Source organism: Lacerta agilis, chromosome 5 (genome assembly GCF_009819535.1).
Source record: "Lacerta agilis isolate rLacAgi1 chromosome 5, rLacAgi1.pri, whole genome shotgun sequence".
NCBI lineage: Eukaryota > Metazoa > Chordata > Lepidosauria > Squamata > Lacertidae > Lacerta > Lacerta agilis.
In genome coordinates, this window is record NC_046316.1 from 81,287,492 (window position 1) to 81,305,252 (window position 17,761).

Below are 17,761 nucleotides of genomic sequence, written 5' to 3' on the forward strand. Positions count from 1 at the left end.
CAGCACTGGGAAGTGTGTATAAAGCAAATGACTTAGGCCCATTGTTATACAGTACTGAGAAACAACCAAAGCAAATGTCAGTGCATCCTAGTCTACTTCAAACTTCCCCAATCTGCTGCCCTCCAGGTGTTTTGAAATACAATGCCCATTAACCCCAGCCAGCTGTGTTGGAAGGTACCAGGTTGGGGGAGACTACCATATATACTTGAGTATAAGCCTAGTTTTTCAGCACACTTTTTGTGCTTTAAAAGCTGCCCTCGGCTTATACTCAAGTCAACAATTCCTTAAGAAGTGTACAAGAACGGTGGTTCTTTACTCTCCCCAGGCAGCTTGTTCCATTCCTGAACTGCTCACATAAATGCAAACTTTAGACCCCAGAAGGCAGAAAGCCTATCAGTTAAGGAAGTATTAAAACCCCACAGGTGCTCACTTTCCATGGCTCCTGCTTAAACAGGACAGGATCCCAGCCTTCTCTGTATAACACAAGGGAACATTGCGCTGTGGGTTAAACCACAGAGCCCTAGGGCTTGCTGATCAGAAGAATGGCGGTTCGAAACCCTGCGACGGGGTGAGCTCCACAGAAGCAAAGGAGGAAGAGGAAGGAGAAGCCCAAAGGGCTGCTTTGGGCTGCTCGTTCCTCCTCTACCACAGTGGCAAAGGTGAACCGGCTTATACCTGAGTCAATAAGCTTTCCCACATTTTTGTAGGGGAATTAGGTGCCTCGGCTTATATTTGGGTCGACTTATACTCGAGTATATACGGTATTTATTTCAGGCCCACTTTAACACACTGGGGCCCATTTAGATACAGTTGAAAGCAAAGGGGTTTGTCGTCCCATTGCTTATAATGGTGTACATAGCCTGATCCTAAGCATCAGAAATAAGTCTCACTGAGTTTAGTAGTGTTAATGCTCAAGCAAGCATGCATAAGATTACAGCCATACAGTGCAATCCTGGCCATGTTTAGGGACGTCAGTCCCACCACGTCTGATTAATAGGGCATAATCCCAGAAAAGTGTGCACAAGATTGTAGCCATAGGCACATATAGTTTCTTTTAGATTGCACCCACTGACATCATGCTTTTCACCCATGTCATTTTTTGTTCTCAGCAAACCATTTACCTGCCTTTTGGTGCTGTGCGCTTTATTATACACTGCTTATGGGATCAATTGTAATTAGCCTTTAAGTCATCAGCTCTCCAGAGAGCGCGATAATTGTGTTTATGCATTGTTAATTTCACTCGGTTGAGCAATTCTGTTTTAGCCACCTTTAATTTTGCCAGCTGGAGAGTGAAGTGGTGTTTTGTTTTGTTTTGAACTTTAATGAAAATCTGGAACATACTTTGGGGGTGGTATTAATTTCAAATGGACTAGTAAAAGAAAGGAACGTTGATTAAGCAATGGGCTACAAGCCACAATGGCTATGTTCAACCTCTACCTCTGAAACCACAGGAGAGAACTTGTGAACTTCTCACAGGCATCTGGTTAGCTACTGTGACAACAGGATGCTGGACTAGAAGGGTCACTCCACCAGTCTCATGTTCTTAGGTATCTAGGTTCAAGGTACCAATGGAGGTTCAATGGAGGTTCAAGGAAATCTTAAGGGAGACATCCAGAAATCTGTCTTGGAAGTGGAGATTGGAGATTTACATCATAGTTTGGTGCGGCTATGCAATTGTTGGGAAATAAAAATCAACGGAGAGATTGGTGTTCATACTATACAGCAGAGGTGGGGGAACTGTGGGCATCTTATTATATATATCAATTTTTTTAAATCTCCAAAAATATTCCAAAACATTTATTGTCATACAGACACAAAAAGACCAACATAAATTTCTTCTTGACTTCCCACCCCTCCTTTTCCCGATGCTTGTATTTTTGCTACTTTTTAGGGAAGCTTTGAGCTTCCTCATGTGCTTGGACTTCAATTCCCATCAGTCCCAGTCATGGGGCCAAGGATGATGGAATTTGCAGTCCCACAAGATAAGGAGAGCTATTAGTTATGTTATTGTTGAGTATCATAGTCATTATTGAGATGACATGAGGAGTCAGGCCAAGGAGATGAGAGGAGGTTGTATCCGGTGCTGCAGATCCACCACTGCAGGAGACTTCCTCAACAGAACTCCCACCACTTCTCTTCTGCAGTCCCCTCCAGACCTGAATTTCTACTCCAGAAGGTATGCATGGGGAGAGGGGAGGGAAGAGCAATCCCATTGCTTGAGCCACTCGTACAGCATTGGATACAACTCAGGATCCTTATATGAAAGGGGTGCATGCTGTGGATTTCTCCTTGCCAATAATAAAAATGGAAATCCATGTAATATGATGCCTTTAAACACTTATCCTTTGGTTGCCAGGCTTTTAGGCTGATAATGGCCAAATTCTTTATCTAAATCACTTACCCCCGACCATCCAAATGGCAGGAACTGCCCTTCGGCCCAATATTCTCCATTGACATAGAAAAGTCCAGCAATCATGATGAAGAGCCACACCACCAAGTTAATCACGTTGAGGACGTTGTTAAATCCCACAGAGTTCTTCACTCCCAAAGCGACAATGATCGTTACGATGACAGCAATGAGCAAAGCCAGTAAATCTGGATAAGACTCTTCTCCTTTACCTATGAGAAGAAAACATATGGAACTTTGGAATTACAGCAGAAACAAAGGAAAGGCAAAGAAGCGATCTTCTGGGGGAATGTGTCGGTTTCAGAAATCTTTCTGCACTTAACATAGCATGTCTGCTGTGCCATGAATACTAATTCTTTCTCATAGGAGCATCGGCATGGCATTGCCATCAAATGGTTTTGTTCCTGTGTCTTCTCTGTGGTTCTTTTCTGTTTTCTTTTCAGAGCACAGAAAATCTGACTTGTTCCCCAAACAACGGAAGAGCAGAATCGTCTCCAGAACTGTAGGAAACTTGAAACTCACCATTCCCCTGTTGGACCCAGGACCAGATGTATTTTAGCTGTTGCTCTTGAATATGGCCTGGCCTTGTTGGGGCACTGGAAAGGACCAAGAGGATCCTTCAAGCCTTCTGAGTGAGCTGCCACTAAGTTTTTCTGTGGCAGCTGGAAAGCTTTTTAAACTTACATAGACATTTTCAGTTACAGGTGGGTAGCCGTGTTGGTCTGCCATAGTCGAAACAAAATAGAAAATTCTTTCCAGTAGCACCTTAGAGACCAACTGAGTTTGTTCTTGGTATGAGTTTGTTCTTGGTATGGTTCTTCAGATCTGAAGAAGTGTGCATGCACACGAAAGTTCATACCAAGAACAAACTCAGTTTGTCTCTAAGGTGCTACTGGAAAGAATTTTCTATTTTGTATAGACATTTTCCTAAGCTTGGGGACTGGAAACATTGAATCAATGCACACAATATTTCAATTTCAAACCATCTTGGTATGCTGTGATTTCCATTCAGAATCCCACGGCTTCTTGGAGCCTAACTTACATGACCAGGCATAGACAAGAGTCACAATCTGAGATAATCCTCACCCAGCCCATTCAAAGTCCCGACGCTGTCAATCATCCAGCGACTGATGGTGTGATTGGCCAGGGAGTCGAACATGCTGCTTAGAGCACTGGCACCTGCTGCTGTGCCGATCAGATACTCCAGGATTAGGTTCCATCCGATGAAAAACGCCACAAACTCTCCCACCGTGACGTAGCTGTAAGTGTAGGCGGAGCCAGTGGTTTTTGGAACTCGCACACCAAACTCGGCATAGCAAACCCCTAGACAGAGACACAGGAAATGCATGTAACCATAAGGAAATGCGGCTGAAGGAAAAGTAATTCGTTATAAGCTGGCGTCAAAACAAGAAAATGGTTGAACTCTTGTGAAGGAATAATAATAATAATAATAATAATAATAATAATAATTTATTTGTACCCCGCCCATCTGGCTGGGTCCCCATAAGAGGTTTGTACCTTTAAGAGTTCTCTCTCTGCCCAAAGATTCCCACAGGAAGAGGCTTGCAGTGCTAAATCGGTGTAGCCTTTGTGGAATTGGCATGGCACCATTATTCTTGCTTGCCTTGCCCTTCCTGGCAGTGGTAAGCATCAACTGCTCTTCTACTAGGCCAGGGTTTCCCAAACTTGGGTCTCCTCCAGCTGTTTTTGGGCTACTACTCCCATCATCCTTAGCTAGCAGGACCAGCGATCAGGGATGGTGGGAATTGTAGTCCAAAAACAGCTGGAGACCCAAATTTGGGAAACCCTTTCCTAGGCCATGGCTAGGGAATCTGTGGCTCTCCAGATGCTGTTGGACTCAAGTTCCAACCCTCCCCCCACCATGCCTTGAACCCTAAACAAACCTCTTCAAATCAAATTAAGAGTTGTTTCCATGATTTGCCTTGCCCCCAAGATGTGCCTCACTTATGTGCTATTGCGGGGGTGGCCAACTCTACTCACAGAGTTAAAAACTGGCAGTGATCAAAGTTGTTCAGCTTTTTTTTTAGGGAGGAGGAAAGCCCCGTTTGGGGGGGGGTTGCAGGGCTAAAACATTGAGCTTTTTTAGGGGAGCCAATGTTTTTTAGCTTTTTTGGGGGGAGCCAGTGATCCACCGGTGGTCTACCACAGACATCCAGTGATCTACCGATAGATCACGATCTACCTGTTGGATGTGGCTGTGCTAAGCCATAAGGGCCATGCTACATATTTAGAGGGAGAGGTACAGGGAAGGACAGCTTGGATTCGGACAGCAGTGTTACCACCATTCAGGTAAATAAAACCACAGGGTTGGCTTTCTCTCTTGTCTAGAATTAGGTTTGGTAGAGGGAATGCTGGAGGCTGCCAGAATGCAAATGCACTGCAGTCCAGGATGGGTGGAAGAGCAAGTTAACAGCCACTGACACCCAGTGCTGGCTACGTGAGGCAGCTGCCCCACTCTGCCCAACGGTTTAGTACAACAATGTAGTATTCCAATGAAATGCTAACTTGGAAATGTGCTCAAGGTGTCGGTACTGGTGTTCTATACAGCTTGGGACCAGGATACCCAACAGTTCATTTCACTGCTTAAATACTTAACTGAACACTACAGGAGGGAGCCTCATGTGCAGACCATCTTATGGTCAGGAGGTCCTTTCCATATGATGCAAGAATCAGGCCTTTAGTGTAGCAACACCTACCCTTTGGAAGTCCTCCTGTAGGATGACCGTTCCCCACATCAAATGGGGGGCGACCTTTGTGTGGTCGCACGCAGCCCCCTGGATTCCAGTCCGACTCCTGTTAGTTCGGGCTGGCTTTGCCATGCCCCAGGCGGGATATCTGGGGTCTCCGCCTACATCAGTTAACCGCCCAATCCCACCTGGGAGGCGTTGCCAAGGGGATTGGCCAGGTAAGGGGATATTGAACATATGTTCTCCAGACCCAGCCCAATCCCCACACATTCTGGATAACCCTGAAGTTTCCCAGATCCCAGCTGGGGACTGGGAAGGATAAACGCCCAATGCCTGAGCCAAGGTCTCCCTACATCTGAATCTTAATAAAGTTGTGGCCAATTTTAATCCCATAGCAAGTTGTCTTGTGTCATTATTCTGCTCAGGGGTCGCCTGGGGTTTGGGGGACTCCGCCTGACCACGCAAAGAGTGAATTCTATCAGCCTGGAGAGCTCAGTTGGTTAGAGTGTGGTGCTGATAATGCCAAGATTGCAGGTTTGATTCCTGTATGGAACAACTGCATATTCTTGTACTGCAGGGGGTTGGATATAGATGATCCTCAGGGCTTCTTCCAACTCTCCAATTCTATTATCTTCTTGGTATCTATTAAAGACCTTCCTTTTCAAACAAGCCTACACACACACACACACACACACACAATCTGTTTCAATATTGGACTTGAAATTGCTTTAATTTGTATTTTCATTGTTGATGTTTTCATTAAATTGTTTCAGGGTGCTTTATGGGAAATAATTGATTAACAAAACAAGTAAAACGAATTACTGAAAGGACCAATAAAACCCATCTTTTCTAACCAGTCCCTCTTGGCGTTTATAGCCGCAGACTTGTTGCTGATTCAGGTCTGTGCCTCCTCCTCTGTTCTGATAGCAAGACAGACTGTTATTAACATCACTTAGATCAATGGGAACAACACTAACCCCAGCGGTCAATAATACTCTGTAATTGAAATGTGTATGCCCGCCTCTGCTCTTTCATTCTGGAGTATGATAAGCATGTAGGAAGGATACAATTTCTAGCCAATTCCATTCTGTTGTAGGAGCACTCATTGGTCCCCCACCCCAGACTTCTGTTTGATTTCACAGTCAATTCCTAAAGTGTATACTGTCACATGGTTGTTATGCCATCAGAACTTCTAGCATGCTGTAAAGAATATGAATGATTCAAAGCTACCATGAACAGGCCCAGCCTCTTCATTTACAGAGCAATAAATGGTGTGTGTGTGTGTGTGTGTGCGCACACACACACACACACACACACACACACACACACATTCAATGGATGGAGAAATCGGTCCATTTCCATTTCACATTTTTCCAATTCAATTCATACATCAGTTTGTGATTTTTTTTTAAAAAAAAAGTCTTCGTGAAAATTCACCTGCATTTTACGGAGCATTTCCCCTAATATAAAAATTTCTGTATGTGATTTTGCTTATTTTTATAAGTGGTTTCCCCTGCATATGGATTTTGTATATATATTTCATATTATATTGAGAAGTGTGAATTAGGTAGGCTTGCGTTAAAATTTAATTTCTCCACCCCTGAACTGATCAAGTTATTCTTGCACCTGGCTGGCATAGTAAGCCCCATGAGCTTACTAGCGGTACATGTGAAAAGGATCCAGGGGTCTTAGTGGACCACAAGCTTAACATGAGTCAACAGTGTGATGCAGCAGCAAAAAAAGCTAATTCTGTTCTAGGCTGCATCTACAGAAGTATAGTATCCAGATCAATTTCTCCTAAGAGGCACATTTTTGTATGCAATTCTGCCCAATGTATGCATTATTGCAAAGCAAATTTCCCCAATACAATGCATTTTTATGCACGTTTTTACTCTAATTTATGCATTTTGTACACATTACTCAGCTGGAGTACTGCACTGCAAAATCTGGAGAAGCAAAAATGTTGACAGATAGCTGAGTTTCATTTCTCATATTGTTTTGGAAACTGCGAAGTTTGCCTTTGAACGAACACTGAATCAAATTTCTCCCCTATCTGTCCTCCTGAGTTTGCAACCAGCCTGACATCTTGAGAAGATGATTCAAATGACTGTCATTTTCACATTGCCCCAGTTTCCCCCTGCTAAGGCCCGTGAATGTGCTAAACGGCACATGCAAGAGCAGGCTGATGATATTAAGTGCTCTCTTTATTGAAGGCCCTCTATATTCCATGCAGTTTCATATGCACTTGGATAATGAAAGCTTTCAAGGGGATATCTGAGAATTTTATTTCTACCACGTAGATCACGAACAAGGAAGAATGAGGTGGGGGGAGGAACCAATCCTAATTCCTCTCCCCCTTCCCTGCCAGCCGACCCTCCAACCATTGACTTGCATATAAAGTAATTATTCAAAGCTGATTAAAAATGCATGCAAGCTGCACACACAAGAGACCAGAGGATAAGTACATGCCTGAAAGATTGATGAAACAGATGCCTTGGTGAAGACAGGTATTCTATTCCAGGCTTTGACTTGAAAAACCATAATGAAGCTGGTGGCTAACTTTAGCCCACAGGCAGGCAGGCAGGCAGGCAGGCAAGGTTTAAGGACTGTGTTTGATGTGCACAATGAGAACCCTCCAAGCGTCCCTATTTTCCAGGGACAGTCCCAGATTTACAGTAGCCGTCCCAGTTTCTGATTTGTCCCGCTTTTCCTATTTTCATTGGAGAAATGTTGGAGGGTATGCATAGTGGTAACTAATCTGATATCTCATTAGTATGCCAAGGTAACCCGAGCTCCTGTTATAATTTTCATAGGGAACATTAGCAGAATTTCTTGTGCCTTGGTTATCCAGGGAGGCTCGTTCGTGCATGAAACCACACACAGAGAAAAAGCAGGAAGCATCTCGGTGGGGGAAGATAACAAAGGAGAAACCATCTCAAAGAGGCTGGAGAGTAATGCACTTTTTATTCATGCCCAGTGCATTTCAGCAGGCTATCCTCCTGGGCTTTTCTACAAAAATATAGGATGGTGGTGCATAAACAGTGGGTGTTGGGGAGGGAGTAAGAGAGGTGGCATCATGCAGGTGTAATAGTTTCCTCTGGGTGGCATACAGTCATAGAACTGTAGAGTTGGAAGGGACCCCAAGGGTCATCTAGTCCAACCCCCTGCAATGCAGGAATCTCAGCTAAAGCATCCATGGCAGATGGCCATCCAACCTCTGCTTAATAACCTCCAAGGAAGGAGAGACCACCACCTCCCGAGGGAGACCGTTCCACTGTCAAACAACTCTTACCGTCAGAAAGCTCTTCCTGATGTTTGGTTGGAATCTCCTGTCTTGTAACTTGAAGCCGTTGGTTCGAGTCCTACCCTCCAGAGCAGGAGAAAACAAAGTGGCTCCATCTTCCATGTGACAATGTGTCCTTAGATGCCAATTTAAAAGTTGTCTTGTGGACGCAGCAGAAGTAGGGAAGAATAAGATGCAAGGTGTCAACACTGGGCTGGAGAAGTTGAGCCAATGACCCAGTGTCCTTCAACCCAGTGTTGAAGGAGGTAAGGAGAGAGGGAGTCAACAAGGCTATCCTTAGTTGGTCTCTAAGGTGCTACTAGAAAGAATTTTCGATTTTGTTTTGACTATGGCAGACCAACACGGCTACCCACCTGTAACTAAGGCTATCCTCAGTGATGCCCACCTTCCACACGTGTCACCCTAGTAACTATTCAGCTTTGATTACCAGGTTCACAAATGCCAGCAGCCAGTAGCCACCAGCCATAAAGGCCATTTAGCTAGTAATAAACCAGAAACTTATAAAATTGTGTTGGAAAATTGTGTTGGAATGAGGTGGTTGGGTGGAATTGTGCTGTCTGCCATTAATAATGTCTCTAATGAAGCCAATCTAATGTTTTGTGAGTTTCGTTACCCAATGTGTTTCTTTTAGCAAAGTAAAAATATGTTTTGGTCTCTCTTGGATGGAGACAAGTGCTGTTTCCTTTATTTTCTGCAAAAAACAACACAGATCTAATGCATTTCTGATACCTTGAGGCCAGATGTATCTGCCAGAAACCCAATTATTTTGCATCTGAATCAATTTGTGTATGTGACAGGAATACAGCTTCCTGTTTATTGGCCTATTAAACATTCATGCAGGAAGCAAAGAGCTGCTCCCGATTTTTTACAAAATGACCAGAGCTTCTAGCAAAAGGACCTAACATGACTTTGCAAGATTTTTTCAAATTAGGATTAGATTTGCCCAATCTGGCATGGCTGTAGATTTTAAAAATAAGATAAAGTAGAATAAACTAGAGCTACAAAGCAGATGATTGGAAATGGATCTATGGGTAATATTTATTTATTTTATGTCTCAGCTCCTAAATAGTGTAACAATAACTTTGCTGGCATGATAATATGCTTGATGGTATCATTCAGGAACAAATAAACACAGCTGGATAGTTAGGGCTTTCATAAGACTGGCTATAATTTCCTATTTATAGCATCTTCTGCTGCTTCTTTTTAATAATAAAATCCCCTTTTCTTCAGTTCCTTAGCAATGCAGTCCTAGCCATGTCGACTCCGAAGCAAGATCTACTGAATTTAATGGTACTTTTCCCATGGTAAATATGTTGGAGACTGCTATTCTATGCACACATGTACCTTGGGAAAAGTCCCATTGAATTCAGTTGGACTTATTTTTGAGTAGACATGGCTCAGCTAGACGGTAAAGAAAGTGTTTTATATGCGTTTTATATACAATATAATACAGTGTCACCAGATGGCGCTGTTGAGTCCCGTCTTTCCTTACAGGATTTCCCTGTACGAGTTTACAACATGTTTAACTGAACCGCTCCTTGATGTGTCTAGATCCAGCCTAGGATTGCATGAGGAACAATAGGTGCCCTCTTTTTTGCCATACAATTTAAACACTGCTTGATTGTAAAAACAAACAAACCTCAAAGCAGTTTACAAAAAGACAAAACAATAAAATCAAGAAAAAATTCTCAACCCTACTTTAAAACATACATGAGTTGAATTACCTCACTTTTCCTAAGCATCTTGGTAGGCTTCTCTAAGCGGGAATGATTTTAGCAGGCACCAAAAAGAGGGCAGTGAAGGTGGCTGCTTGATCTCAAGTGGCAGGGAGTTCCAAAGGGCGGGTGCTGCCACACCAAATGAATGGGTTCTTACAAATGGGGAATGGTTATTATTTAGCGCCTGTAGCAGTGCCAATTCTGCTGATCAAAGCGGTCAAGTGTACATGTGCGGGGCACACTGTAGTAATCCAGTCTTGAAGTAACCAATGCATGAACTACTGTGGCAGTCCTTGCGTGTATGTTTTGCTGAACAGCTCGAATGCACTCAGCCTATGATTGATACAAGTCTTCCTTTTGGGGCAGTTGCCCCTGCAAGGTCGTAAATTAGTGGCAGCAGGTCCAGACTCAGGAGCTGAGAACTAGTTCTAGTAACCAACCAGGGACAAGCCTTTACCAAAGACCCTGGGAATGTCGGAATCAGATTGGAGGAAATGAAGGTGAAAGGACATGCTTCAGATAACCCTGGGGTGCGGAGGGAGCAAATAGATGAAATCAGGAAAGGCAGTGTCCCAATGATGCAGGGAGACTTTTTAAAGCAGGGGGAAGGGAGCACTATTTGGTTTCCACTTCAGCTAGCCAAATATTTATGGGCCACCACTGGCCACGACTCAGAAATCTGCATACCCTCCGACATTTCTCCGATGAAAATAGGGACGTCCCATTCCATAAAGATAATTTTATCTTATTGGGTTGCCTCAGCACTCTGGGCAGCTTCCAACATATACAAAAGCATAATAAAACATTAAATATATATACAGTATATAAACCTTCCCTATACAGGATTGCCTTCAGGTGGCTCAGGGGTTAGATAACTCCATACCTTCCGAAATTTCTCCAATGAAAATAGGGACATCCTAAGGAAAGTGGGACATTCCAGGATCAAATCAGAAACTGAGATGGCTTCTCTAAATCAGGGACATCACTGGAAAATAGGGACACTTGAAGGGTCTGAATCTTGCCTATACGTTTATGCATATTTACCTGGAAACAATTGTTCTTTACATTTATTCAACTTTATTTTGAGTAAACCTTGATTGTGCTGTGAACGTTGTGAAGCAATGCACCAGTTACACTAGTGGAGGTCTTTATCGCAGCTCACATTCAAGCAGGAGAAGAGGCTATGTGTCCTGGGAAAAGGCTCATTCTTATCTCAGTTTATGAAGCTGAGATATGATCACCCAGGCTAGCTCAGTGAAAAGAGAGCCGGCTCTTGAAAATAGTAACATGAGAACCGATCCCAAGGTTTTGTTTATATCCCAGATGCTTATGAGAACCGCAGCTAAAAGGTTAAGCAGAAGGTGAAGCGAAAGATTCAGTTTCGTGTACTTTGTGATTTCCGAGCTCAGCCTCACTTTTGCTTTCCAAGAATGTGTTGCTGTTATAAATAACAAAACTCAGGAATGATCAAAAAGGGGGAAATGGCTGAGGAGACTATAAAAATATATCTCAGTGCTTGGGAAAATGTTTTTCTTCAGTGGAATGAAAGCAAATCAAGATGAAAGAAGAAAAGGAATAACCAACACAGCAAACTTGCTATAATCTTAAAATTTTAAAACATAACCCCTGTGGTAGAGATACAATATTGGCAGTTTTGTGTGTTACTCTTGCTTATAGTGTATAGCTGTGTTGTTTGTGCCCAAGTAATATCTTAATGGAAAACTACCAAGGTCATAGGATCAGGTAGTTGAATGGCTTTCTGTGAGTTCACATGCAGTCCATGCACCTAAAGCAGTCTTATGCCACTTTAACAGTCAGGATTACCCATAAAGTACCCTGGGAACCATAGTTTGTTAAGGGTCCTGAGAATTCTTAGGAGACACCTCACAGGGCTACAATTCCCAGCTCTCTTAACAAACTACCAGGTACCCCAGAAATCCTTCCTGGTACGTGTTAACATGTAAAAGTCACAGACCTCCTTTGTTGCATCCATTTGTTCCAATTTGTAATGTAACCGAAACGCTTTCAACTGGCTAAGAACACCACCTGAGTCGTGTGAGCTCTACCTGAAACTGTGACCTGACAAGGTGTGCTGTCATCCCTTCTCAGCAGCAGTTTGGGTGGTGCCTCACATTTTGCAGCCCAGCTGCTGTGATAGCACAGAGGCTTATTTTTTATCTCCGTCTCAAAAGAGCAAACGCCCGTCAGAAAACATATTAGTAACTTTGGATTAGTAACAGCTGGCTGTTATGTTTACAGAGATGGGGGCTCGGCCATTATATATTTCTTCTTCCCAGGAGGCCACTGAGCAACATGAAACCTGCAAACACCTGAAAATTAAAGTGCCTTATTTGAATGTCTGCTAGCTCCTCCCACTCTGCCTCTTGAAATGTGCGAAATTGAGACATGTATGGTTTGACGAACACCAGCTGCCTTTTCTCCCCTCTTCCACCTATTTTTTTTTTAAACTGATGAAGTGTTTTTGGGGAATTCAAAAGCTTGCGCACCATTTTATAGCATTTTGGTTGACCTAATATAGACTTTGGAATTATTATTATGGCTAGCTTTATTCTTTAGAATTCTGATGCCTAAAAAAGCAATGTGTTTTCATTCAATAGCATTTTCTATCTCTAGGTAAGTCAGCTCCTGGTTGTGTTCATTTTTTTATAGGCATGAATTTATGTCAACCCCCCCCCCACCTCAACAGGCTTTTACCTTCTTAAATTTTATAGTTCCTGAAGTTCTGCTTTGGGAGTTCAGATGTTTTGGTCCAGACCCACATAAATATCATCCTATTTGATTCTATGCTTTGTGGATAATACTTATCCATACTTATCTTTTGCCCTCCTCTTTCCATGCACAGGTCTGTGCTTAAAAGCTCTGCGTCTGAGTATCTGTTTTCATTTTGCTCCAACTTTCCCCATGAAAACCTGCTCTTTAGTGCTCAGTTGGAGCAAACATCAATTTGGGCTTTCTGTGGATTGACATTCACTTTTATTGAGCTTTAAATGGCAGGGTTTTGGGGGGGTTAGCAAAAAGGGGGGATGCTTGGACACAGAGCTTTAAACAGTGGACTGTACCTGGAAAGAGCAGAGGAAATGTAATCGTGGATAAGCTCATAATCTGGGTTGGGCAGACCTCAGTCTTGCAGGAACTACTTGGGTGGGGTTTTTTAGTAGACCCTGTGACATAGCTGTCAACTTTTCCCTTTTTTAAAAGAGAAAATTCCTTATTCCGAATAGGATTCCTCGCAAGAAAAGGGAAAAGTTGACAGCTATGCCCTGTGATCCACCAACTGGAACCTGCTGCAAAGGATATACACTTAGAATTAAAGAATTCTGAGCCAAAGAATTTATTTTAGGCACCAGATCTAAATGGAGCTCACAGCCCTTCCACACCAAAATCTATCAACAGCCTTCTTCATTTCAGCAGTATAATTTGAGTCAGGGCAGGGGGACTGTCCTTTAGTTGCTACTAGTAAATCAGGTGGGTGTTGGAAGTCCTTGCCAATAATCCAGAGAGCTAATGGCAGATCCATGGTTGTCTTCTGCCCACTGTTGTCTCGACCCACCTTGATAAAAAATTTGACAGGTCCCACCAGAGTGGATAAAGTTGCTTCTAGTCCATCCATTGTGGCACCAGTTAGCCATTACCAGTCCTCAAAAAAACAGTTAAGTGAAACAATGAGCTGAATGTTTTCCCTTGATGTTTTGTAGCCAGGCCAGGTGTAGACCTTGGATGAGAAATTCCAATCTCATAAGAGAAAGTAGAATGAAAACAACTGTTTTATGCTTGATACAGCATCACTTAGAGAAAAAGCTTGTTTTAAAAAGCTAAATTTATCTGGGACATTTTATTGTGTTGCATTTACAATGCAGAATTCAAATCAAGGTTCTTCTGTTATTTATCAGTGTTTTCTTAACTGACACCCACATCAAATCTGAAGCATCAGTAACCCGCCTCTGAAGCACAGAAGGCTCCTTTCAGCTGCTTGCATTGGAACATTGTGTCTGCTTGCTATCATTGAACTGTAAAGGACGAACACTAGCAGTAAACGGGCTCACGTGGAAAACATAGACCAATTCATACCCTTGGCTAAATTCAGTCAATGAAGCCAGGATTCAGAGACTTCTGTTTTACACTTGTTTACTTCTTCTTATCCATTGCAATCCTTTAAAAACCAAACCCTGCAATCAAATTTCAACCAAACAACTCTGAAACCGGCAATCAAATTTCAGGCATGTAAACAGAAGAGTCTTGCTGGTCCAGCATTCTTTTGGTCAACCTGGTCCAGAATGCTGCATCCCAATCGCATCTGGGAAACTTGCAGGCAGGGTACAAATTCAATAGCCTTCCCCTCTTGTTTGTTCTTGACATCTGATATTCAAAAGGATGCTTAGCTCTAAACCTTGAGGTGCCATTTAACTATAATGGGTAATAGATTCTGACAGTCCTGGAGGGTCCTGAAAACTTCCTTTCTCTCTTCATTAGTATAGGGTAGTGGAAGTGAGTGTGAATTAATCCACACGAGAACAGTTCGTACCATATTGCTAGACCAATCCATGACTGAGATGGATTACAAATATGTTCGGTGTAGCCAGTGAATAATCCACAAGCCTTTCTTGCTAGCCAGAGACCCACTGGAAGCATTTGTTGGCTCTCATGATGTCCGCAAAGGATGGTGTCAGTGCAACTCCTCTGATAGTCTAAGCCAGCCTTCCTTAAAGCGATGTCCTCTAAAGGTTATTGGACAACAACTTCCATCAGTCCCAGACAGCATCAGGTTAGGGAAAGCTGGTCTAAGTAATCTTTATCTTGAGCACAGTGTATGTATCGTTACATTGTACTTTGCTTTCTAACTTGACCACATCCAGTTAAGCTAGGTCAATGAAACAGTCTACATCTACAACAATGGTCCTCAGCAGGGGTGCCAACTTGAATGAAATATTGGGGGGACCCAGAAAAGCCCCGCCCCACATAATTGATCACAAGACTCAGTGCACATACATCATTTGAATAGCAATGCCCATCAACTTGAGTGGGGCAGCTCTCTCAAATTTTTTTGGGGGGGCAAAGGACCTTGACCCTTAGGAGTTGGCTCCTATGGTCCTCAGTCGTTTTGGGCCCAGGGTACATTTGGAAACCACAAAATACAGAAGGAAAACAGCTGATGGTCAGACCCTTAATAAAAAAAGTTAAAATGTTTACACCCAAAAAAACAAATACAACACAGACAAACAAAGTAAACAACCCCCCTAAAACAGACATGTGGCCTGTTAAGCCCAAAAAAGTCCTCAATTAAAAAATTAAATAAAAATTGGGAGGGCAAGAGGTTTAGGCAGGAACCAAGAGGGGGGTCTGGGGATACCATGGTGAGGATCCCAGTTTTAGAAATATTTCATATTCAGCATAGTGGTTGAGCTGACTCTCATGATATCTGAAAAGGATTGTGGAAATGAAACAAAACTCGGTAAATAGTCCAGCTAAACCTTAAATTGAGCATAGTTCTAATTGACTGCACCCTGTCTTAATACAGAGGCAGAATTCTTAAATAATTATTATGATATCTAGTTAGGTTTAGGGGTGATCACCGAGTACTATAGTGACAACCAATCAGATGCCATGGTGGACTTACTTGTAAGATGGTCAAAAATTCCCACTTGGTAATGCAAAAGGTTTTATCATTCATTGGCATTGTCTGGGGCAGAGGTGTTGCTGCTACTAAAGGTGTCGACTCATTAAAATAATAGTACTTAGCTCTTGTATATTTTGCCATTTTTTCTCCTTGAACAAATAGCATGTTTAGGCCCAGAGAGGCATTTAGGGTCAGTGCCATCTAGAGAGTTTCAGCAGGCCTCATAAAACGGAAGGCAAGTAGTATAAACAAGTTTAATAATGTCCTTAATCAGAGGGAAAGATAGCACAGCTTACTTTCTTTACATTCTGAACATTCAGCATTGCACACCAATGTGTGCCACCCCAATAGCCTTAGACGATTATGCTGCTTCCTGAAAAGTAAAATGACGACTTATGAGCATTACATATTACTTTTGGCTGACAGTTTGAGCACTTCAAGGCAATAGTCGTCCCATCCCTCTTTAATTTTAAAAAAGACATTTGTGCTCCCAGGCTGGTGTTTGATCTCAGTATATTATATTTTTATCTCTGCCCTAGTTTCCCACTGCATTTTCTTCCTGTAGTTTAATGCTGTTTTGACATGTATTTCAATACGGTTGTACACAGCCTGGAGACAGGAAGTGGAAGGCGGCATAAAAAGGTTTCTAATAGATAAATACATATAATACTTCAAAGAACAAATGGCTTATAAAATATGTATTCCTGGAATGCTTAAGAAAAAGAGTGGGGAACCTCATGGCCCATGGCCAATGTTGGTCTGCCAGGTGGTCCAGGTTGGATCTCAGGGCCATTTTCTCCAAACCAACCCCAGCTGTCCACTCACTGATGCCACTGAGTGATATCAGCTGATGGACAGGGTTCAGTCCCGCTGGGTGTTGCATCACCAGTGTGTTCTCTGACCCCTGTAGCCAGCAGGTTCGAACCCTTAGCTCATCAGCTGGTCATGATCCCATCATGATGTAAGATGATTGATAGATGGGTGGACTTGTCCACTTGTCACAGTGGGTTTGCAGGGGTGGGGGTGGGGGATAAAGATCTGGCCCCCTGGCCCAAAAAGGTACCCCAACCCCTGGATTATGAGCAACAACAGTGTTTAATGAAAGATAAGCTAAAAAGTTTCCCCTAGAGATTCATGAGAAATAGAATCAGCCACAAATGTTCTTCAGTAAATAGGCATTTAGTAAGCATACAGTTTGGGAAGACTCACCAGACAAAATGGAGGCTACGGCTGCAATGATGAAGGAAACGATGACGCCCGGCCCGGCCATCTCCTTAGCAACCAGGCCAGAGACCACATACATCCCGGTGCCAACACAACTTCCAACACCCAATGAAACCAGATCCAGGGTAGTGAGCACTTGGGCCAGTTTGGTTCCATGGGATGTGGTGGTGCCTGTCCCTTCCAGCATGGATTCCACTGGCTTGGTGCGGAGGATTCGAGAGTGCATGGCGTACCATGTGGCACCCCACTGGATCCGCCGGGGGTCCAAGTGCGAGAGGATGCTGCTCATTGTGATGTCAAGGGATGGAAATAAAGGCCGACGAAAACCACAGAGTTCAGTTAGCTCCCGTAGCGAAGTCTGGCAGCATAGACTTTAGCAGACAGGTAGTCAGTTTCAGAGATGGTCCATGTCAACTCAAAGTCGCTGCGGTGTGAATGTAAACTGAAGCTTTAATAACCTGGGTTTCGGTTTCGCCTTGTGAGATCCTATGAGAAAGGGAGAAAGAGGGGGAAAACATTCCTATGTGAATGAAAGAAAGTGGGACCACAAAACGTTATTATCCCACTCCTAGGAACCAAGATGGTCTTACAGTAATACATATGTGAGCAGCATATGCTGGTTGAACAGCTGGAGGACCAGGTCAGCCATATTTGGTGCACAGTGTAAGCAATACTAATTTCTATATGGATTCATGGTCTGACCTGGTAATGGGCAGCTTCCAGTGTCTTGTTAAGTCCTATACTATAGACCTACTATGCGGTGGC

At 43.1% G+C, this 17,761-nt stretch overlaps 1 protein-coding gene across 1 annotated transcript in view; it reads right to left on the bottom strand.

Annotated features, from left to right (window-relative positions):
• SLC7A14 (solute carrier family 7 member 14) overlaps positions 1–17,761 on the bottom strand; it is a 49,387-nt gene that overhangs the window by 7,726 nt on the left and 23,900 nt on the right. Inside the window, exons 2-4 of the mRNA XM_033150648.1 lie at positions 16,982–17,482; positions 3,494–3,730; positions 2,402–2,619 (exon numbers count right to left, since the gene is read on the bottom strand). Of these exons, the coding sequence (XP_033006539.1) occupies positions 2,402–2,619; positions 3,494–3,730; positions 16,982–17,285 (759 nt within the window). The 5' untranslated portion in view covers positions 17,286–17,482. The remainder of the gene's footprint in view (positions 1–2,401; positions 2,620–3,493; positions 3,731–16,981; positions 17,483–17,761) is intronic.